This window comes from Trichogramma pretiosum, unplaced genomic scaffold, assembly GCF_000599845.2.
Source record: "Trichogramma pretiosum strain Unisexual culture from Peru unplaced genomic scaffold, Tpre_2.0 scaffold8, whole genome shotgun sequence".
Classification (NCBI taxonomy): Eukaryota; Metazoa; Arthropoda; class Insecta; order Hymenoptera; family Trichogrammatidae; genus Trichogramma; species Trichogramma pretiosum.
Window position 1 is genome coordinate 3,123,240 of NW_019641699.1, and position 24,297 is coordinate 3,147,536.

The following is a 24,297-nucleotide window of genomic DNA, read 5'->3' on the forward strand; positions in this document are numbered from 1 at the left end:
AATTGAAAACGACTACTATGAATTATGACTGTGAAATTCATCGAAGGCACAAAAACTTGTCATACGTCATTGTCATCATTAGAGCGAGCTTAGATGTTTTTATTCCATCGTTTTTGTTTTTTTTTTGTCACCTCCTCGGCTTGGTGAATAATCGACTAATAAGTGCCTAACCGTAATGAAAACTCCTCATGCATATTAATCGATCCGAGTATGAAAAGAATACGAATTCAAGTGAACGACATTGTGTCGTTGAATTACGTCGTACGCGAGAATCACTTGTTAAGCTCGGCCACACCGCAGACGAGGTATTATAATTTATTGTTGTATGTCGATAGTCGTGTGAAACAATCGCGACAAGATGTTCGAACGAGTCTGAAGGTGTTTAGAGAACCAACAAACTATTCATTCCAAAATAAGAGAAAAAAACTTGTATTGATGGTATTTACTTCGACAGAAACTAAAATACGTTTCGTTTTCGTTCACTACCTGCACTGCTTCTTTTAAAATCGACACTCAAATTCGAATAATTTGAATAAAGTATTATTGAAAACCTGATTTTCCGACGAATCAAGTTGGATTACGTGATATTTCGCGTGTGTGTGTCTGCATGCAAAACGATTCAATTCCTCGATGACACTTCGATTTCCTCGCGAACGTCTTTTACGTTGACTTATAAGCCGTTTGAATTTTTGCGAGATGCAGGCAGAATTTTGCTGAGCACACACATAAAGAAGTATAATATCAGCTGCGTCGTCGTCGTCGCGTTTGCAAACACACGCACACACACTCCCACCTCGACGGACTATTGAATCGCATGCGGCATGTGGATACCATACTACTACTACTACTACTACTACTACTACTACGCCACTCATAGAGCATATTTGCGGAGCGGTGGACTGCTGCTGACTGGCAGCGGAGCGCGGCAACTGCGGGGCGAAAAGTCGCGCGCGCGTTTAGTCGCTCGGCAGACGCGGAACGGAGCATCGGAGCATCCAAGCCCTATATATAGGTAGTATATATATTAAAGTACGCAAACTATCACGCCGTTAACAGACACAAACACACGTACAACGTAACATATACTAACGTAAAAAAGTACTGTATTACAATTATGGCCGCGAATGTGCACCACATCTTTTGTTGTTGCTTTAACGTATAGACAAACGACAAAACGAGGAAGGAATCGAGAAGTTCGTTAAAACAGTACTCACAAGAACGCGGCTCTTGGTTTTTTTGAACGTCACTTTGTGCACTTCCGCAGTCTTGCCGCGCGAATACATGTAAAAACTTTGGAGCATTAGTGCACTATTATCGAAGTTCGTTAAGCCGAATCGCGAGCTGCTTACTGAACAAATCCAAAAATTTCGAAGCTCGAGCTTCGAGCAAGTAAAGCGAATTCGAAATTCGAATTGGTTTGTTCGAACAGTTGAGCAACGAAGAAGTAAATAAGAAAAAAAAATGTGCAATACGTGAATTATCATCGTGCACGTGTTCGCCGGTCAATTATTTTATTGCATTATAGCTGTGACACACGATCGTACGTACAATGTTTCGAGCGCAAGCAATGTGCTCATAATATAATCTCAAAAACTCTCAAAAGGGCAAAATTGCACGCGGCCTACCCGTAATGAAAAGCAGACGCTTGCTGCAGCATGTCACACATTTATATACACTGCATGTATACACACAAACTTCCATAATAGATATAGGTATACTAGCATGGCTAGGCTCGTGCGCGCGCGCACTTGCGAACTTTTTTGCTATATACCTTTGCTGAGAGTGCATAGATATACATGTGTGTATACATATACTATATAGGCACATACATATATACCTACACACGTACAAGCCGCTCGATCGCGGCAACGGCAACGACCAGCTCTCGGGCAGCCAACACCTTTTGTCGTCGCGTAGTACATACACCTTCATCGTAACAACGCATCGAACACACATACATACAAACCGCATTACCCTATTATAATATACACGAACGTCAAAGTGTGGTGCGTGCTTTTTTCATTGACGCAGTCATTGTTGTTTCGTTACAGTTGTTTTGGAGTCAGGCGCGTACGTAAACAAAACCACATCAAAGCGCATCGCAAATGACATCGAGGATAGCCTCAGCAAGCCTCATCTCGCCGAGATAGTATTCGCAGTGGCTGGCCGTAATATACATTTTTGGCGGGAATACGAAGTTCGCATCTCCCGAGCGAAGCACTCACGCACGCAGCACAGCCACACTCACACGCAGAGAGAAGAGTGAGCAGCAGCAACAGCCACGAAGAGAGGCTTTGATACAAAGGGGGAGAACGGCCGGAGAGTTCTTCGTTCGTATAGTAGTCGTAGTAGTAATAGCATATAGAAAGGGTCTACTGCTGCTGCTGTTGCCTGCATATTATATAGCCCGAGAGATACGAACGAGGTATATAGTGTGCTACGGTGTGCCCGCGCGTGTGTGACTTTGTGCCTCGACGAGAGAAGAAACGTATATATAAGGAGAGTGAGATAGGTCGAGCTGCTGCTGCTCTAGGAGGCAACGTTCCTCTTCCTTTCTCTCTCTCTCTCTCTCTCTCTCGGGCGATTGAAGATCCTATCTCGCGGCCTAGCAGAGAAGTGAGTGCGCCGAGTGCAACGGAGTAGTCGTGTGTGCTACTACTATAGATATATTGAACGTATAAATAGAACAATATAAACAAGCTCGCGGAAGCGCAAGAAAAAGGCTGCAGCAGCACAACACAGCAACATGACAACGCCGGTGAAGAAAGTTCCGATTCACCTGCAGGTAAGAAGCAGAAGCGTGCGCAGGCACTGCACTTCATACATACATAAATAATAATAAGAATTTCGCTAGACAATGCAGCTTGGCTCGTGTCTTGTGCTGCGACTCCGGCTTAGCTGCCTCTGTTTCGAGATTAAACATTTTTTCTATACGGGATTCCATACGGCGTAGAAATATAGCAGCAATGCTCTATATCGATTATGGTGGTGGTGCTGCTGCGTGTGTATGCGCTTGTGCGCCTGCTGCGTGATGGTGTTTGCCCTGCCAGCTCTCATGGTGTATCGGGCGCGCTATGCACAGTCTCGAGAGACGACGACACTTCTGCTCGATTCTTTCGCGCAATTCGATTGATTGGAACGAGCAGTGTAGTAGACAGATACATACTTTATCTATATTCCCTTAATAGTGATTGATATTTGCGATTTGCTTACTATGCAAGCAGTTGTGCGTACAATGTGTACATACATACGCACCAGAGAGAGAGAGTACGTATCGATTATTTTACGAGCTGTTGCTGCGGAGCCGAGGAAGCGTGTATTACGCTCTGTGTGTCGCGACATATACAGTTCACACACCCAAGTACTACACGCGGGGATACGGTATTGATCTATTTGGGGATGGTGCGACGAGAGTGCATCGACGAGTGAGATTTCCTCGCACCCGAGAGCGAGTCAGACTCGCGGCATAGGGTCATTATACTCTCTCTCTCTCTGTCGGTCTGATGTAATTCGATTATATAGAGCGGCCTAGAGAGCAGCGATTTGCGCGCGCACAGAGAACTGCGCTGCCTTTGTATCGCTCCTACAATATGTTGCTCAACGTTAAATTTTAAGTAACCAATGCATTCCGGAGGTATATAAGAACTAAACACGAAGCGATATATATTGGTACTGTATTGTATACCTCTCATGGCCACTTATAACGAGCTCCGAAAAATAAGCAATTCATAATCTATCGTCGCTCCGTAAAGTCGTGAGTGAAAGGGTTACTTTAATGCTGATTTTCGAAGCTACGGGGCCTCTGTAACACCTTTTAGGTAGATACATTCTCGAGTTGTTACGAAGCCAATACACAAAAAGCTCACACTCGTTTCGTGCAGAAGACAAAATAATAATGGGTAACGTTTTATCCCGGAGTTGCGTCAATTTTGACGTCTAGCTTCTTGAAAATAGACTTCCGAATAAGCTCCGAAGCGTGCTCGGTGCTGCGCTGATATAACACGCCGCGTTGGGTAATAATACCACGTGTATATGTATAAAATTCGAAGTTTAGGCGAAGAGCTGCTTAGCTGCTGCTGCTGCTGCTGCTGCTGCTGCTGTGGTGCTGTCAAAATGTCAAAAATTTTACATACATTTTTAGAACGAGAGCGAGAGCCGCTGCGCGTGTTTTCGCGCGCAGTCGTCGTCGTGCATGTGCCGCTGCTGCTGCTCCGCTTTGCATTCGATGTGTTATTATGAATAATCCGCTTTGCTTTCATCGCGTCGCACGCGGTATCGCTGCCTGTAAATGTATACAATGCATACTATACATGTATGTATACGTGTGAGCGCAAAAAAAGGCACCTGCCTTCATAATCGTGTCAATACCCAGATACGGGAAATCTCGTTATCTTTAATTATCGCCGTCGTCGTTCGGTCACACGTGTATGTGTGAACGTGTGTAGATCTCCTCGATCTTTTTGTTTCGACTCTTCGTAAATACGGACGCTTGTCGCGCTCTGTTCTGAAACTGTGTATATAAATTCGACCGCCGCCTGAGCTAGTTCCGCGACGCGCCCAACCGCGACACACAGCGTCAGCTCCGAATGTCTATTCAAAAACTCGAATAACGGGGCTAGGTGAGTAGTAGTAGCGAGCGGTAGCCACTACCGACACTTGTTCAAACTTTATTACTCCACTATTTAGATTGGACCCATCCCGTGTACGATTACGAAGTGCGAATAAATTTTTTCTTTTTGAATAAAAAAACAACGTAATAATATACTCTTACACGACAGTCGTCATAATTAACGAAACACCGGCGAGATTTTTAATAATAAGTTTTCAACGACTTTCGACAATTTGCAGCTTTACTTTCTATTTACGTAAACACAGGCTCGTTCGCTCGAAGCATCTCCTCTCTACTCGTTCGAAAAGGTCAAAGAGTTCTATGCTCCTTAACACTTCTTTTTCCTTATTTGTGTGCACGTTTAGACGCCTGCACGTATCTGTGTGTGTGTGTATGTGAGAGCATGCACAAACGCCGCTGCTTAGTTAGCGCTCGTTCGTGCATCTATATACGTGCTGCGACGCTTTTTTACCAGCTTCACACAACCATAACACTGTATAGAGCTGCGATGCAGAGCTCGGAGCCGAGCGAGAAGAAGTTTATTTTTGCTATCTGTATACGCACACGCGCGCGCTAGCACTAATACGTGTACGCTCTCGGCCGCACATAGAGCGAGCGCCGATAGAAACCGGTCCCTCGAGTTACGTAATTTTTTGTTTATATACACGCGCTCGTGCGCACCGATACTACTTTACTATATGCTATAGTGCCGCCGCCTGCACCATGACGTTTATAATTGAGCGTGGGTTGGTCGCGCGCGTGCACACACACATACCTACTCCGTGCAGAATCATTTGAATTTATAAAGCGCAAAGACCCAGAGACTCGGATTCCAATTGGATTTGAATCGCTTACTTATACATTTGTAAGGCGTTGAAAAAAAAGAAGAGATTTGGCGTGGGGGAATAATATTATTCCGCATCGATGAAGGGTGTTTGTAGTATACCTCCGAAGTAGTAGATAGTAGTATTTCGAGGCGCCCTCGTGGCGCGAGCTCGAGAACGTAAAAGACGTTTTACGCCTGGCCGGGTGCTTATTTACACACGCGGATATCAAAACAGTACGACACGTGTATGAATCACCAGTAGTGTTGTACAAAATCGGAGCCGCATGACTCACCGATACTTTTAATCCCGAATTTCACTTGTTATATGTGTGCTATTTTATTTAGTATCACGAGTTACGACGCGAATTTCACATTTCGCGCGACTTTTTATAGAGGCTCGTCGAGATAATGAATAACACTCGATCTGCATCGTGAGCACTCGATAAATGACACTATAGACGCGAGTTTAAATAACTCAAATTAATTCAACTCATTATCATAATCATTGTCACGGCGCACATGTCTCGGCGCGCGGTCATTAAAATATTGTCTTTATATCGTTGTAACGGCCCCGTGGCACTTAATTTGCCGATACTTAATTAATTCACATCATCGCGTGTGTACGAGTACTCGACCTTTATAGCGAGTGACTTATAAATCGTATCATATCGTTCGAAAGGCAATCGTCTATATCAGGCAAGTCTATAAGGAGTGACCCTTGATCGTCATCGACGAGACACTCGCTCTAACCACGCAACCACATATCTCCACTTACTATATCATATCTCTTTATTTCTTTATAGAGAAAATAAAACAATACATTCGATCGCAATACGATCATTTCAACAATGCTATAGGTCCGTTATAAATTCCGAGAGGCTAAGAATCAGCTGATTCCACTCGTAAAGGGCTGATGATTATCGACGTCTCGTCGCGAGATAAAATTTCAAGCGTTTTCAGTACCGAGCTCAACACGAACGTCTGCCTGCATAGATGCTCTCTTATCCCAACGTACGATCTTGGCTCGAACTACGGGTACACACGCCGGGAAATATTGATCCAGGCAATACGAAATTTTCTCTGCCTCGTGCACGCGCGCGTACGCGACTTATTTTTTCTCCAGCTATATCTCGCAGATGCACTCGTCGGGCGTCGTCGCCTCACTGCAGACAGCAGTTTTTCTCTTATAGGCGAGGTGTCGAATTTTATTTTTTTCTCGCGAGGTGCTGATTTTAAGCTTATTGGCAACGTATTCGTAAAATAAATTTTAAATCAGCAACGCGATCGTTACTTATTTAAAAGATTATTTGAAGTATCAAATTTGACTACTAGATGGCACTTTTGATTCCCGCAAGTAGTTTAACACTCTTTAGATTAATATATGAGAGTGTAATTTTTCGATTTAAATGTTGATGACTCCTCCTGTTCATCATTTAAAGCTGTTTTTTTCATGTCTTAATGCAAATATGGATTATATATTCATGATCTTTAAATTATAAAACAATTTTCGCGCAAGGTCGAAAAATATACACTTTTTAAGTATAAAGTCGATTACTTGCGTCTTGTACTCGCAACGCGTCACGTACAGTACGTAATTCGAAAAAAAAATACATGCGTATCAAAAAGTTTTTCTAGTATACTTTGCGTCGGTGTGCAAATATTAGCGCCGTTGTACTAACATTGCTAAATAATGAGGTGTGGTATTTCTAGCGTATAACTGTTGCCATACGGCCTGTATTCCCACCTGAAAATTGACGACAGCTCGATGCGAAAACTTGCGGTGTTTACTTCCCCTACCGAGACATAAAAAAATAATAATGATATAAAAAGAGTCACGCTATACGAATAATTTTACGACCCTCCGAAACACAATTAACGCGGCTTTTCTGTCGACTCACATCGGCTATCTTTCATTCCCATTGAAAAAATCTCTAATACTCTATTTGACTGGTTTACGCGCGAATCAACGTGTATCGCTGCGTTATAGTGTACATGAATACGAGCGAGTTGGCGCGTGGCTCGCGCAGTCAATCTGCAGCCCTCGAGGCCTCGCGAGGCTTGAAAATCTGCATTCATATCTGCGCGACGACGTACCTTGCGAACAGTTCATAATACACAGCACAATGCAACACAACAGTACGACGCCATGAGCGCGTGCACATACACATTACATGCGGACAAAGACAGAAAACGCTTGAAGGCCGACATTCGTCTAAATGTATGTATCTCGATGTGTATACAACAATACCACCCTCGGAGCATCCCCTCCTTTTATTCGCCCGTGTATACGTACTATATCGCGCGTAGACAGTGCACACGCGACTGCGGAGGACGATGAACTATCGATTCGCAGCTCGAGCGGCCGTCGCCGCGACGTGGACGCTTCTTGATGTTCTATAATAATACATCGAGCGATCTAACCCAGACGAGCTCCTAATAATGTAACGCTTATTACTCAATTGCGAGAATGTCTAACGAATTCGCAGGGCCGAATAATATTTATCACGTATAATGGATGATACGGGTAAGACGATTACGTGCTAGATAAATTTGCACTTGCGAGAAATTGCTTACGGGGGGATATTATGTGTCTCGATGCGTGCCCCGCAATATGTAATAATACGATGAGGAGCTCGCTCGGTGCTCGAGCAACCTTGAACTTCGTGACGCAGGTGAATTAAAAGAGGCATAATATAAGTCTCGCGCCATTCGGACGATGGGTGTCGCCCGATAAGAACGATCGATTTCCTAAATGCGATGGCGCGAGTAAGCGCGGACCTCGTTTTACTCCATGAAACAACTTTTTTACTGCCTGCTGTCGTTTTATCGCTGCTTGTTTTGCCAGTCGAAAATATAGGCTACGATCATGTAGCCGTTTTTTATTGCAATGACTTTTTTTCTGCAAAATATTAAAACATCGCACTCAAACTTATGTCGTATGCAACCAAATTTTTTTTCTTCTTTGAGCGCGACCAATCTCGCCGCTAATTATTCACGTGTGCGCGCGCTCGCGCGGCCAACAATTATTTACGGTAAAAAGGAGCGAGAGATGGAGAGAGAAAATTAACCAACCGCGATGATCATCGCCAGCGAACCACAACATCTTCCCTTTTTCTCCGTATAACCTGGGTGAGCAATAATAAAAATCAACACCGCACGCCGATATTCCACATTTTCTTATACATTGCATATTCTTTGCGCGCGCGAGCACAAGAAACAAAAGCTCATTATAATGCGCTCGAGATATAGACGCAGGGAGAGAGCAAGAGGTAAGGCGCGACACGCGCCGCTGCACCGAAAATTCCAGTTTAGAAAAGTTTTCCTCCCCGTCTTTTGCCGCCGACGCCGCCGCGCATATTTTTCGAGTGTGACCCCTTATCTCTATTCGTGCATTATTATATGACTTGATGCATAAATAACGACGGCCAGATCCACGGTCTAATTCACAGGTGAGCGCAGACAGCGTAGACACAAAATAACGAGCGGACCGGAAACGGCGCCCGCCGCGGGGCCTCACGATCGCCGCGGTATTTTACTATAAAACTCTCTACCGCATATACGGCCTCTCTACACCTTGCGCATAGCTTATGTACATATATTACGTATATGAATGCTGATTTTTTGCGCACCCGCACGAGGAGGATGTGCCTGTAATAGTACTTACTACGTTGTGTGTACGCCCGCGCGCGCGCGAGACGTACGCCATGTGCTTGTTACGTATTTATGCGCGAAGTAGCTATACGATTGAAATCACGTCCACCTGCACGTGGGAGGTAGATATATCAGTATTTATGCTGTCTGCTCGTTGTTGTTGCTGCTGCTGCTGTTCTTTTCCTCAACTTTCTTTTATGTACGTTTGGTTCCTGTATCGACAAAGCCTATTTTGTAACAATTTCCCTGGTAAAAATGCTTAACATTGACAATTTTCTGATGACCAAAAAATAATTATTTAAAATCTAAGATATATGACCATTAATTAGCTTGTTTTTGGCAAATTTCACAATGTTAAACGCATTTAAATGAGCTAAAATTGTCATTTCAACCGTTTCAAAAAATTAAGACGACTTTTCAACCACTTGATGTATAGTAATATTGTTCATGCCTTCACCACTAGATGGCAAGTACCTTTATCCGTAAATCTGCAAGTGGCAAAATCAAAATGCTTGCATAACACAAAGCTCGGTTTTAGAACCGTTATTAGCGGATAAGTATGTTTTATTATTAATGTTGATGTCTTATACACAGCCGAAATTTTTGAAAAAAACATTCCACTTTTGGATTAGTCTTTTCCAGCTTTAGTGGTTTTCAATAATCAAGAAACTTAAACGCTGACCAAAATTAGCCATTGCATATTAAACATTTCTATCAGGGATCTTATTAAAACGCTTTTATATTACTTAATTAAATTAATAAAATGTTGTGATGTTGTGCTCGTTATTGCATTAGTGTAAGCATTTTGCTGTAAGAAATCGAAAAGCGTAACTATAATTCATTTACATTGTTTGAAATTGCGTTTCCTCTCAACGAAGTAGTTCAAGACACGAAAGTCATTTTCGTTTAATTACGTCTGATCACATTATGCAGTCGAAAAGATTACTTATTCTTGTGCATTTTATTCGTGCGTGGTATTTTACATTAAATTAAGGAGGCAAGAATGTAAACAAGGAGTATTAATAGAGCCATGCGAATAATTTTGCAGGTTCTTTTTTAAATTTCCCAGTGAATTTTTTACCCCTCTAAAAAACATTCCTGACATATGCCGCGGGCGAGAAAACATCATCGGACCGAGAGCTTTAAAAAACTATGTTTCTCTCGTTTTGCGCATGTATGCGCTATTTCGAGAGCGAAAGCTTATATCGTTAAGCGCTTTTACTTCAGCTATAAATACCGATATATGTAGCATATATAGATTTACCCTTCTTTCTTCTTCAGATCGCGTGAAGATGCCTTTTAGCCGCGTTGTTTAATGTGCATGTGTATGTAATATACGTACTCGTATACGACTGCATTCATACGTTTTACACCGTGCGCATGTGTGTTCATAGTCGATTATTCGCGGAAAGAAGCTTTATTATATCGACTTGAAAGTAGAACGAGAGCTTGCGAGAGCCCGAGTACGGGACGATTAACGAGAGCGAGAGTGCATCGATGATCCCAGCAGACATTCTACCGCCTTCGACTTTACGAATGCGCGAAATAAAAAAAAAGTACAACACGAAATTGCCCTTCGTGACCATGAAGGGAGTCTTTTGAGCGTGAATTTCGTTGAGATTTCCATATGCTGGGTGTATACATCGTCTCAGTGCTTTTATTTGGGTACTATACATAGACGAGAGTTGTGTTCTCGATTTCCACTTTTCAAGAGTAGTGGAGCACCCCGTTTAAGTTAATGAAATATGGAAAAGATCCCGGGGCTTGCCAAGATGAAGTTTGTAAGCTGCCTCATGTCATCTGAATGTGCACAATTCTCTGTTTCCAGAAAAATACGTACATTTGCAAATTACACAAAATTTCTTCGCACTTAGAGAACTAATTTTCCCTGATATTTAAATAAATTCTAAATATTAAGAAAAAATGCCATCCGTAGTAATTGTCACCTTCCGGTTACTTTTATGAAACACTCGTCATAGTTTTTAAGGCAACTTATTTTAATAAATATATTTACTCAATGGCCGTGTTTAAAAAATACATTCGTAATTTTAATAATAACTTGTGTAATATTAAGAGTTTGTGCGCAAATAGAAACTTGTTTATTCATTAAAGGTTTATCAATTCACTTATTTCCGGTGCGTATCCAGACCTAAAATAACAACTGTGAATTACGAGTTAAAATCAGTTTAATGTGTGACAAAGAATTATTCGGGTGATTTTTATTTTGTTTTCGCGCGCCGGATACGAAGGGAACGCATTAATGTATACATGTGGCTTAAAGTAAACACATGAAGTGATTTAGATAAAAGTACAAATAGCTTCAATGTGGTTATTTCAACGTATAATTCCTGGGAAACTTTATGTGATCCATTATATAGTTAACTTAAAATGTATACCATTATACATACGTGTAAAGTTGCTCAAAAGACGTAAATAATTTTGAAAATAAACAAAAATCATCGATTCAGGCATTAACTAAAAGTAGCGAAACTGTCGTTACGTAAACCAGTTCAATTTCCCTTTCGCATTATCTGCAAATATTATCCTATTTATTTCACTTCAGAGATTTTAAAGCCGCGCATTAAATGAAAGTCTTGCGTATACACTAAGCGTTCAGGGATTTCAAGAATTTGTATAAACAATAAAAAATTCTAGTACGATAATTACGCAAAAGCGTAAGAATTTTTAAACGCTGCGATATGCCACAACTCAATATGAAAAAAAGCTCGGCGCGGATTATTCAAAGAGGTCACGTGTGTGCATGTCGATACTAACATTTATATTATACAATATATGCACTCCGGTCGCGCACGCGAGAAAGAGAGGGAGAGAGAGAACGTAATCAACGTCGCCGCGGCGATCCGGCGTCTGATGCAAAATACCGACTTTACGTACGTCACGGACGCGGATCGGTAATGCGCGCGCCTGTGCAGCGATCGGAGACTATTTTGCACCGCAACGATAGGTAAATAAACACCCCCGTATTAAATAACGATAATTGAGCTGCTCGTAAAAAAAGAAAGAAAGAAAGAAAGACTCGAGCGTGGAAACGTCGAATGCCAGTGAGTCTAACTAACCACAAATAGGCAAGTAGAAAAGTAGCGAAAGAGAGAGAGAGAGAGAGAAAAGTCACGCTAGAGATATTTTCATATTAGGCGAAACGTCGCTCCTGCCGCAGTGCATTAGACGAGAAACAGAGGGAAAAGAAAAGAATAATAAAAATTGAGAATTGTCCGCGAGTGAGTTTGTGCACGCCAAGAGGTCCGTTATATGTATTCTTTAATGTGTACGACTTGTATTATAATACGCGCGGATGATTCTTTTGTTGGCCTCTCGCGCGCGCGGCTTATTTATCGTACACGCCATTTTTTCTTCTTCTGTCATTCAGTGGTTTGCCCTCGCGCGTATGAGTTACTTTTTTTATCATTCAAGTATAATAGTCTTGAACTTGAAGACCGCTCGAACTAGCTCGTGCACAGTCATGTACCTGTTGTAATTTGTAGTACGTATACGTGCGAGTGTCAATTGAACCATTTGTCATATGAATGGCACTGCAGTAACTTGAACTTAGAAAGATTAGTTGCTCGTTACGCTTGACTCGACGAGGTGCATACGCGATGCATGTGCATTTAGTAGTACACTATACACGTTACACATATTTGCGCCTTCAATGAAGCGCATGATTGGCCATAGCTCAATTTTCATGCGCTCTCCCGCGAACATCCCAATTCATTAGCTTCAATATAATCTTCCTTATTAATCGGACTCTCTACGCATGTCTTTGTATACTACACCCAACGTCATAGCATATACTGTATATACACACGCGCGCGCGTATGCATTATAATTTGACGGGAAGTAGAAAATAACGAGTTTAAAATGTACACCCGCTTTGCTATATCCGATGCGTATACATATGGGTGTGTCTCTTTATCCGATGATATTGACATTCGTTTTATACGAGCTAATCGACGCGCGACTTTGTTTTATTATGCTGTCGTTACGTAAAAAAATGAATTTCGATGCACGATAGTGCAGCAGTGCACGATACGGGATGAAAGTTTTCATGCTGAGTGCGCGCGATATTTATACACTGTGTACGTTTTATGCTGCCCGAGATAAACAGAGAAACCGCAGGTACCCACGCTGCGTGGCGTGTCATCGTCGTGTCAACTTCCACGTAGATACATATAGGCAGTCACATGCTGTGCACGAGCTGCTATACGTTTACAATTTAAAAGTCGTCGGTGCGTACCGTAGTACTAGCAGGCATTATTCCACGACGAGCGATACTATACGCACGAGACATAGGCACTCGCGCGACGATAAAACATGAAAAAAAAGAAGAAAGAGTATAAAAAGCCTCTCTCTGGCGTGCTTGCTGCACACGACGATCCCTTTCGTTTCTTCTCTCTCTCTCCCTTTCGTCGCGCTGAAATACAGAAAACGAGTGTATTACACCCTCGCTCGTCGTAGTAGCGCGCGACGCAACATACAAGTACGGAAGACAGGCAGAGCGCAAAATTCCTGCACTTGTACACGCGATACACTCGCTCTGTCTCGTATCCTTGTGGTTCTCCCTTTCTCGTACGTATACATGAAAAAAAAATCCATAAGCTCCGAGTTTTGCTCTCGTGTTGGAGGATATATACGTATGTACGTGCCTGCTTGTAAAATAATCCCAAAAGGGGAGCGACGAACCACTCGCTTCGGGTAGAGGGTGTGCGTAGGATTGCGTCGATAAATCAATGCTTAATATATGACGAACTAACGAACGTGCGGGGGGAGTATGCGTGCAAAAGCAGCGAGATGATGGTCTCGTGCGTGAAAATAATCTAGAACGACGATTATTAATTGTCATTATGTAAAGAGGTTTAGGGGAGATAATACACAGCAGCAGCAACGGCTCGTTGCAGCTTTTTGCGCAGCGCACGTGTGTGCCCATAATATACGTAGCATATATGTAAATCAAGGATAAATTGAATCGAATATTTATATCGTGACTTTTTTTCATTTTTCAGAGCTCGCAGAACCGACTGCTGATTAAAAATGGCAAAGTCGTCAACGAGGATGGGATCTTTGACGCCGATGTGTTCGTCGAGGACGGCGTTATCAAGTAAGACCACGAGTGACATTCAAAACTCGATTAATATATAAACTGCTATTGCACTCCTACGCGCATAACGTGTACTTATTTATAGATAGATATATTGTGTGTGTGTGTGCCACCCATAAATCATTCTTAATTGAAAATCGTCCGGTACTTACTTACTTATTTATCATTGTTATCATGATTATTTTACCCGCAGGGAGCTGGGACGGAATCTCATAATACCGGGCGGTACGCGCACCATAGACGCGCGCGGCCGCTACATCATGCCCGGCGGCATCGATCCGCACACGCACTTCGAGCTGCAGATGATGGGCGCCAGGAGCGTCGACGACTTCTATCAGGGCACGAAAGCCGCGCTGGCGGGCGGCACCACCAGCGTCATCGACTTCGTCATTCCGCAGCAGGACGAGGGCCTGCTCGAGGCCTACGAGAGGTACCGCATGACCGCCGACGAGAAGGTCTGCTGCGATTACGCGCTACACGTAGCCGTCACCAAGTGGGACGCCAAGGTGAGTTGTTGTTGCGCCGGCGGATCGCAGGACGAGATGCGTATATTATTATAGTTCTGTGCTATACAGAATTACGCGGGGGAAAGCTTGATTGCGCTATATAGCTACTGATGTACGTGTAGCAGCTATCTATATCGCGAATAAATCGTACAACGTCCTAGTTGAGGCAAAAAAAATAGAAGAATATGCTACACGACGCGGCTGCATCGGTGGCGCGGAGGAAATACAAGACAGCAGCAGCACTACAGACTTTGCGTGATCGAGGCCAATCCGCGGCACACATATGATACCTACTACTACTACTACAGCTACTGCTACAAGCAACATTGGCTACTGTATAGGCGCACACGCACATAAATTATGCATCGTATAAATCTGATCTATCAAGCTTTAACAATTCCTCGTGCGGTAATTTTTGCGCGCCTGCGAGACATACAACTCTTGGGAAATTTATTATATATAGATATATTATTTATATATAATGCCCGCGGAAATTACGGGAAAATAACATAATCAACGGTGCGCTCGTGCGCGAGAAAGATGACGCTCGTAATCGCGTATAGAAAGTTTCTAAAATGCTAATTTACTTCCGCGCTTGGCTGTATATAATTGAGAAACTTGTTGTTTCTGATGTCATGCATATCCTCAAATATTTTATTTATACTCTCTGACGTCTTGTTTTAAGAATAAAATTTACGGAAATGCATATGACATCAAAAGCAACAAAATTTAAGGTAATTTAATTTCACTAAGAATCGGCCATTATATTCAATTTTATATGTGACAGATACTCGAATGCGAAAATCGCGTCTACGAATAAAATAGAATAAAGCGAACCGAGAGAGAAAGAGGCAATGACCTCTGGAGCTCTCGAGCTCGCGTCTCCTCGCTGCAGCCCGCTGCATGTGCAAATTGTTGCGTGATGATGAGAGTCGCGCTGCGCTGTCTGAAAGAGAGAGAAATTAAATTCGCCAATGATTATTTTCTATATCGTCACGTTTTATACAAAGGTTCGGTTGAAATAAATATATCCCCCTGCGCGCTCAAATAATACAGAAAAACAAAAGGTTCCGATCGATGCGCGATATAATTTACCCACGAACGAGTTCGAAGTCATTCGAGTTTGACTTACTTTGTTTTGTAACTTTGTATTTATAGAGTCCGAAAAAAAATATGTATAATACCTGCGATAAATAGTTGAATTTTTTTGTAGGTCGATGTGTCGGGTAGATTTCGTGGTAGGCTTGGTAACAATCGTAAAAACAGCTCTCAGTTCATTGTAAAATGTAATCAAAACTTTTTTGTTTTTTCGCACGCGCGCACAGACCCGCGAGGAAATGGCAACTCTCGTGCAGGAGCACGGCGTCAACAGCTTCAAATTTTTCATGGCTTATCGCGACGTCTTCATGCTGAGAGATCCGGAGCTGATCGAGGCTTTCAAGGTCTGCAAGAGCCTCGGAGCCGTAGCAATGGTGCACGCTGAGAACGGTGATATCATTTACGAGGTATGTTAAAACTCGCATACATATCCATTTGCACACATAATGTTATGTGTGTGTATATATAAAGTGAAGTGCATGCGTACGCACGCCCGCCTGCATAATTTATCATGGGAATTCGGCGCGGCTGTATGCATTAATGCTTTATCTGGCGGCTTGGTACATAGATCTGCTTTCCATCTAGATTGCCATTCTGTTCGACTAAAACGATTTATCTCGCTGCGAGCGCGCTTCCCGACAAAAACTTTTCTGCTTCGATTCGATCTTAATTTATCCGCAGTTTCTATATTGCCGCCAGTTAAAGCAGCAACCCGTTTGGACAATTTTTTGCTCGTACTGTCAATCGTGTTTGCAATTTTATAATGATATAATTATTTCTTTCTCTAATCTTTATTCACCACTTTATTTCACCAGAACACAAAGAAACTACTGGCAGCCGGCGTCACGGGCCCCGAGGGTCACGAGATGTCACGGCCCGAAGAGGTCGAAGCGGAAGCCGTTAACCGCGCTTGCATCATCGCGAATCAGGTGAGTGCACTGTATATGCACGGTATGTGTGTGCGTGTGCAGCGAGTATATAGGGCTTGTGCGTTATCCCCGGATGTGCGCGAGCCTATGCGTGCACGCACATGTGCTGTAGTTTCACGCAGTAGTGTACTACTGTACTATACTCGACACTGCATTTACGGTGCAATGCGACGACGACGACGATGATGATAAAACTATCCGGATGCGATAGATTTATTACGGCAAATGCGGCATTAAAAATAAAAATGTCTTTTTATGCATTTACGTTTACCGTGCGCAGCTATTATACGAACAGATGTCATATGTGTGCCGCTGTAAGATTAGCTTCGCCTTACAAAAGAGCTGAATAATTTTTTTCTTCATCGTCATCAAAATCGCATTTTGACTCCTCTTGTATCTCTTCACGCATCATTTTCTTTTGTTAAGTACGCTGATTTTGATGTTGAATTGCCATTTTACTTTTTTATTTTATTTTATTAAATTCAAGATTTATTTTCTCGACTCATGCACTCGAGTACAATAAACGTATGTGTTTCATTCTTGAGCACTCTGAGAGCATACCATGAGATGCCATGTGTAGTGAACAAACACGCCATATCACGAAGGCGCTTCTATTTGCATTTCTTAGTACGTAATATATTATGTGCTGTTTAGTGTATTGCGCAACGTAGTGTATTTTACATGTTCAAGAGACGCTCTATTTGTTGTAAAAATTTGCATGGCCATTTTAATTTTTACATTTTTTCTTTTTTTATCAAAATACTCTCTTGCACAATAAACGCAGAAAATTAAACGCTGTCACCCGCAGACACGTTAATTCTTTCGCTCGTTAAACGATAAGGAGGAGCGAGAGTGTAATGTGTGCAATACAAAAGAAGCTTGCGCTGCGCAACTTCGAGTGCATCCTATATACGAGAAGCCGCCGCCGCGTACATGAGAGTTCGAGAGAATAAAAGAAAAGGAAGTGGTATGAAGGAAGTTGAATAATACGAAAGAGAAGTCGGCTGATGCTGCGGATTTTTTTTTTATGAATCGTGAACAAAAGTGTAATGACGGACGTGCTGATGTGTGCATGTAGGCTTTTTAATATATTTTTCCTCGTAGAAAGTTGCGAGCACGCGATGTTTATATATAGTTTTGAAAAAATTGATTTTAGACACTTTCGAACTAATGTCAAGTAAATTACTCGAAATTTTATGACTTTCATCAAAGCCGCGGTACGCGTTTACCCGCTTTTAATAAAGGAGCAGCATTAAACGCGCAATAAGTAGGCGTTTATAAAATAATAATCTACTCGGTGCCATTACGCAATTAAGCTCTATTAGTCGAGCGCACTCATTGAATTCTATGAAACGTCGACCTTATGCTCCAAATCCACATCAACATCGTCCGTCACAGCTTAATGAAAATACATAAAGAGCAAAGCAAAAAAGTAGACACCAATGAAAGCAAAAACATAAACGAAAAAATTCAAGGTATCGTGCCCGCTGTACGTCGTGCACGTGATGAGTCGCAGCGCCGCCGATGCGCTCTCCGACGCTCGTGCTCGTGGCGTTTGCGTTTGGGGCGAGACCCTCGCCGCGGCCCTCGGTACCGACGGCACGACCTATCAGCACAAATGCTGGAGACACGCAGCTGGACACGTACTGAGTCCGCCGCTGAGGCCCGATCCCGATACGCCCGAAGCCCTCATGAAGAAACTCGTTGTGTGAGTATATCATGGTTGAACAAAACAAAACAAGGGGAAAAATATTAAAAGGAGCATTAATATTGCAGTAAAGCTGCACAGGTGTTGGGCATCGTATATATAATTATATCATGCAGCATATCAGTGATTTTCGAATTACGCGAGACGGAAGTTCCATTGACAGGTGCTAAAACTTAATGTAAGCAGTACGCAGCATGCGTGGTGTATAATTACTTAGCATGGGAAATTATGAAAGCTTACTTCGAGCCGATGATTCGACTCTATTTTATGATTTTAACTCACGGGAGCTTGTACAGTAAACAACGCTTTTTATCCGAAGTATAACAGTTCACATAACGATGACTTATATGAATTTTGCGTTTGTGTATCGAAGTCGATGTTAGCTATAAATATTTTTTCAAACATTTGAAATCATTGATATGCTTATGTAAAAGATTAATACCACTAACATAGAAATAGTTATCGAATCGTACCACGTCTCTATATTTTCCACTTGCGGATAAAGTAAACATCAGATGAAAATGTGTGAACTCGCGCTTGAAAAATCGTTAGCGAGTACCAACTCTCACGATTGAGCTACTTGACGAAACGGTCGTCCCAAACGATCTATAACAGTCTACAGCGTCGTTGATAGCTTTTTTAAATTGTCGAAGCGTAGAAAATGGGCGCCATTAAATTCAATTCAGTTTTTCTTTTCCGCGACTCTCGAGGGGGGGCCGGAAAAAAAGTTTCATTTATAGTTTTTATCAACACGCAAGAACGCGATGAGAGATACATCAATGGAGCACTCGCGTGAAACTCATAATAAAGCAACCGAGGCGCTGCCGCAGCGGCACCGCGCGAGCGTGTAAATAAAGTATTTAATTATTACAAGATACAAGAAAGCGCGAGAAAAATGGAAAAAAGCCTGAATAACAACTTTCATTGTGGTTTAGCGTATTCTATAGGCAAGCCGTTCGTGGCGTAAACGCAGACGCGCCACAGCGAGAAATGCGATTTCTACGGGATGTTTGTAAATTTGCAAGAGGGACCCATGAATAGAAAATAGATTTTCGCAGTCACAGCTGTAAACTTGAGTTCCGTAACGTAACGTATCGCGGACACGCCACGTCCCGAAGACTGACGCGAGACTGACACGATAGCGATACCTACATCGCGTCTGTATTGGCATGCTCGACCATATCGTCGATTGACCAAATAGTAAGTCAATTTCACCGACCGTTATTGATTCGGGGCTCGAAGTTTGAGCGTATTAAACTCTTCGAGCTGCGACATGGGGCGGATATCGATAAACATAAATAGATTACAGTAATTCGATGCAGTGCGACACTAATATGTCGAAGCTTTGTGTGATAGCTCGAGATTTAATTTCAATCTATTATCATTGTTCGGGGTTTTAAACTACTATTATTAGCTCGATGAATTAAAAAACCTCAATGTCAGGCAGATTATTCCATTCGACTACGAAAGATAACTCAACCGATTTAATAATCGTTGATAATGATAAATCGATGAAAAATCAGCGATGAATGTGACTTTGAAAGTTTTATTTTCTTGATATAACTTTTACAAATAAAAATATCCCCTCGTAGATAAAACCCATAAAATGGAAAAAAAGCACGTCGAAAACAACATTGCAGTTTACAGCTAGGAAAATTGCTTATCAAGGCTCTCTGCACGCATGTGTGTATGTTTTTTCGCTGCAATTACGTCACGCGTGTGCATCATCATCATCATTCGCCAATAGATTCATATACATAATAATTGCCATCGGTGGCACAGAGATTTATCGTCTCGCTTGTACACATAAGATAATATCAACTTTCCACCCGTTCGTATATAATAAACATCGAGATCGCTTGTGTGCATGTATACGTGTATAAGAAAGCCAATAGTTGCTGGATTGATTATGATCAATATAAACATAGTTGCATGTGTAATATCAGGCACGATTTGATTTGCGAAGCCTACGCTATCGTATGTATTATACGCACACGAGCAGCCTATAGCGTAGCCGTCGTCGTGATCATCGATGTCAATCTAAATCGTCGTCGACTGTATCGTACGCGACTCGCATGTAATGAGAGTAGTGCGCACACCGACGTTTATCTTTTACATTATATTACCTATATATATTTAGCCTGTATAAATGTGTGTGCGTAACTGTATATCTATTGGACGAGTAGCAAGTTTGTATTTTATGATTTTTCTGTTGACATGTTTAGTGAAAGATCAATGCAACACTTTTTACTCTCATCTCTTAATTTTTTTGTTGCAAGCTTCTTAGCTTATTATGTATATGTGTTGTATACTTGTACTTTTTTCTCTCTCTCCGTCGACGTTTGTTTAACCTTATATTATACAAAACGAGGACGACGCGCGGGTCGTAAATTATTCCAACAATCATACGCCCTAAGCTGCCACATACCCTTCTTTATTTTTTTTACACATTATCCTCAAACGTACAATGGATTTTTTTGCGGACGAATGAATTTCACGCTCGCGAGACTTTCTACACCTATAGGCACCTATAGCGTGCTCTATGTAAGGCGCATTGTGTATTCATATAACATAACTATCACGGATGAAAACTCATCGAGTCGCTGTTGAGTTTCTCATTTTCGCGTCATTGTGTGTTATTTGGAGAAAATACTTCATTACACTAACAAAGGTGTAAATTGCTGGCAAAAAGTGCGCATATCCACGCTCTCGCGAGTTTTACATTTGAAATCTTATCTCCGCACTACTATGTATCGGTAATTAATACGTAAACCCTAATGCCGTCTCGTTTCTCGATAAGATAAATCAAAACATTCGCATTTTCATTTTTCCGTGTTACGTCGCCGTCGTCCTCTCTCAATGTAGCGATGAAAACTTTGATAAATTGAACAAAAAAAAAAGATGACCAAACCAAACGATCCTCATAAACGCAGCTGAACTGTCCGCTCTACATTTCGGCGATAACGAGCAAATCTGCGGCGGACATCGTCGCGGCGCGCAAGCTCGATGGCGTCGTCGTTTTCGGCGAGCCGCTCGTCGCCGCGCTGGGCATCGATGGATCCGCTCAGTACGGCAAAGACGCCAATCGGGCCAGAAGGCTAGTTACCAATCCGCCCTTGAGGCCCGATCCCACGACGCCTGCTTACTTGTCCGAACAATTAGCTCAGTAAGTTGTATGTCTCCGTATGTGTGCGTATGTATTTTTCTTATCGTATACAGTAGATTCGATTCGTTTGTAGTGCTACTATAAATATAGAACACGTATAAGAGAATTCTAGTTAATCAAAGATCGACTTCTTTTTTCGCATGTAGACGAGATTAAAACTTCATTCCTTCGCATAGATGCGCGTGGATCGAGTATAACGACATAATAAATTCACAATTCGTCATTTTTGCCAATCGTTTCTTTAAGGCATCGGCGATCGCGAGTCTCACGTGTAGGCTATTAACAACATTTTCTCTTTGTTGGCACTCGTATACAGGGACAAAAAAATCCCGCATCCCATACAGAGAAATTACTTTTTCCGCGCGGTGAGATCGAGAGACGATCTGCGAATATATAGACCTGTTTCTCAGCGGGCGCGCACTCGATGAGATGGTCTCTCTATTTGTAACTCGACTTTTTTTGTTCGCCGATCCTCGTCGAAGAGAAATGGAGAATGCTGTGCTGCACGCGCACGCACAGCTAATGGAGAAAAATAGTATTAGCAGTAATAATAGTAGCGTAGAAAAGGGAAATTGATTTTTACGATATGTGTATATACTGCCGATTTTCATCGGATCTTATAATTAAGCATTGCGAACAGTTGCTGTGGGACAATTCATCGGAGACTGCGGTAACAACTGCGTGAGAAAGTTCGGATCAACTCGCGATCGTCCGTGTGAATGCGCGACAATGGTGGATCGCGTTTTACTTTTGTTCTTCGGCGACGTAAAAAGACGAGACGATCGTTAACCGATTTCTAGTTATCATCATTCGACGCGCATCGTAAAACTCGATCAAATTAACAATGTACTAACATTTTGTAGATGTAGTCAACGTTGATGTAAACTTTTCTCTAGATCATCGGTGCCAATCCAGCCGGATAATAATTAATCGAATCTTCAAACGATTTTTTTCTTCCTTCTAAATAAAAATATAGCGACGGACTGCAAGTGACCGGCAGCGATAATTGCACCTTCAACGCCGACCAGAAGGCCCTGGGCAAGGACGACTTCTCGAAGATACCGAACGGCGTGAACGGCGTCGAGGATCGCATGTCCGTGGTCTGGGAGAAGGGCGTGCACGCCGGCCTGATGGACCCGACGCGCTTCGTCGCTGTGACCAGCACCAACGCCGCGCGCATCTTCAATCTGTATCCGCGCAAGGGCGTGGTGGCCGTCGGCTCGGACGCCGACATCGTCGTCTGGGACCCGAGCCGCAAGAGAATCATCTCGGCAGAGACCCATCATCAGGCCGTCGATTTCAATATCTTCGAGGTAATATTATAGCTACATATATCATTCGAAACGCCCCGAACGTTTTGATAATACTCGCGTATACCTATTATACTGTTGTATACGCTTTTATTGTATACATATACATACGCATGATATGTGGTGCGTGCGTTCCCGTGCAACAACCGTTGGATATATATCCGCTACTGTTCATTGCGGTAAATTACACGCGCCGCTGAAACCCGGTTATGACCGCGTGTGTTGTGTGTGTGTGTGTGTGTGTGTGATAGCGAGCGAGCGAGCCGCACTCGTGCGAGGATCATGCCTCGTAACATTTCATCATACGATACTCTATAAACTTGACTTATGCAAAACATTATTTTTCTTACAGGGTATGGAGGTCCACGGGGTGGCCGAGTACGTGATCGTCGGCGGTCGCGTCTGCGTGGACGAGTGCCAGGTCAAGGCCGTCCACGGCTTTGGCAAGTACCTCGAGACTCTGCCCTATCCGGCCTACGTGTACGACGCGGTCGAGGAGCACGAGAAGCAACCACGCGGCGTGGCGCGCAGCGAGGCCGACGCCAAGCGACAGCACGAGGAGGACCTGGCTCTGGCCAAGGCGCGCGAGGCCGCGAGAATCGCCAAGGCCCAGGCTCAAGCTGCAGCCGCGGCCGCGATGCAGAACAACTCCGCGCATCCGCATACCAATGGCCACAACAACGGCAGCGAGAACAACGGGGACGCGCGACCCTTCAGCGCCACCTTCCCCACCTCGAACACCGCGCCGCCGAGCGTCAAGGGACCCAGACTCGAAGGACAGAGAAATCTTCAGGATTCCACGTTCTCCATTAGCGGTGAGAGTTGTGTTGCTCTTTTTATTGACTTGCAAAACAGTTATAAGTTATACGTAATAACTTTTCTTTTATTTACAGAAGACTCCAAAGAACCTCAGCGATTATCGATTCGCGTGAGAAATCCTCCAGGTGGACGCAGCGCCGGAGGCTTCTGGTAAACAACATCCAACTTCTCGCACATGATTCGGTGCTAAGTACGAAAATCAAAAAGAAAAAAAAATATGGGAAGAAGAGAAAAAAAGTGTGCAGTGTGACGAGGAAATGTCATCCGAAGACCAACACAGAACAGCTGAGAATGCCTCCGAAAGGCTTGTCTGCGCTTATCCATTTCCAAATAAGGAAATAATCAGATTGTTTATATATTTTCAACAAAAACATAATATTTAATGAACTTTATTTTTCTTCACACGTGTAATTTCTCTAAATTACTTTTAGGAGAAAACTCAATGATATATATTGAGATGTGTGAATGGTACTTTTTTCATTATTCATTGTACTGTATATACAGTGCTCGATAGTGGAATACGTATGTTAACGAAATATATATGAATTATATTATATAT

The 24,297-nt window shown here is 42.7% G+C and overlaps 1 protein-coding gene across 3 annotated transcripts; it reads left to right on the forward strand.

Annotated features, from left to right (window-relative positions):
- The first annotated feature begins 910 nt into the window (after nt 1–910).
- On the forward strand, nt 911–23,954 carry LOC106653227 (dihydropyrimidinase). Of its 3 annotated transcripts, none has more exons than XM_014372593.2 (10): nt 911–1,012; nt 2,052–2,785; nt 14,108–14,202; nt 14,396–14,708; nt 16,034–16,213; nt 16,622–16,735; nt 18,211–18,443; nt 22,586–22,922; nt 23,272–23,734; nt 23,813–23,954. In XM_014372593.2, exons 2-10 carry the CDS (start codon nt 2,747–2,749, stop codon nt 23,890–23,892), a joined length of 1,854 nt encoding a protein of 617 aa, XP_014228079.1. In that variant the 5' UTR covers nt 911–1,012; nt 2,052–2,746; the 3' UTR covers nt 23,893–23,954. The 3 variants fall into 3 exon arrangements, with proteins under 3 accessions (XP_014228079.1, XP_014228081.1, XP_014228080.1); XM_014372595.2 differs by lacking the exon at nt 18,211–18,443 and adding an exon at nt 21,377–21,609; XM_014372594.2 differs by having other exon boundaries at nt 969–1,012; nt 2,032–2,785.
- Nucleotides 23,955–24,297: the final 343 nt, after the last annotated feature.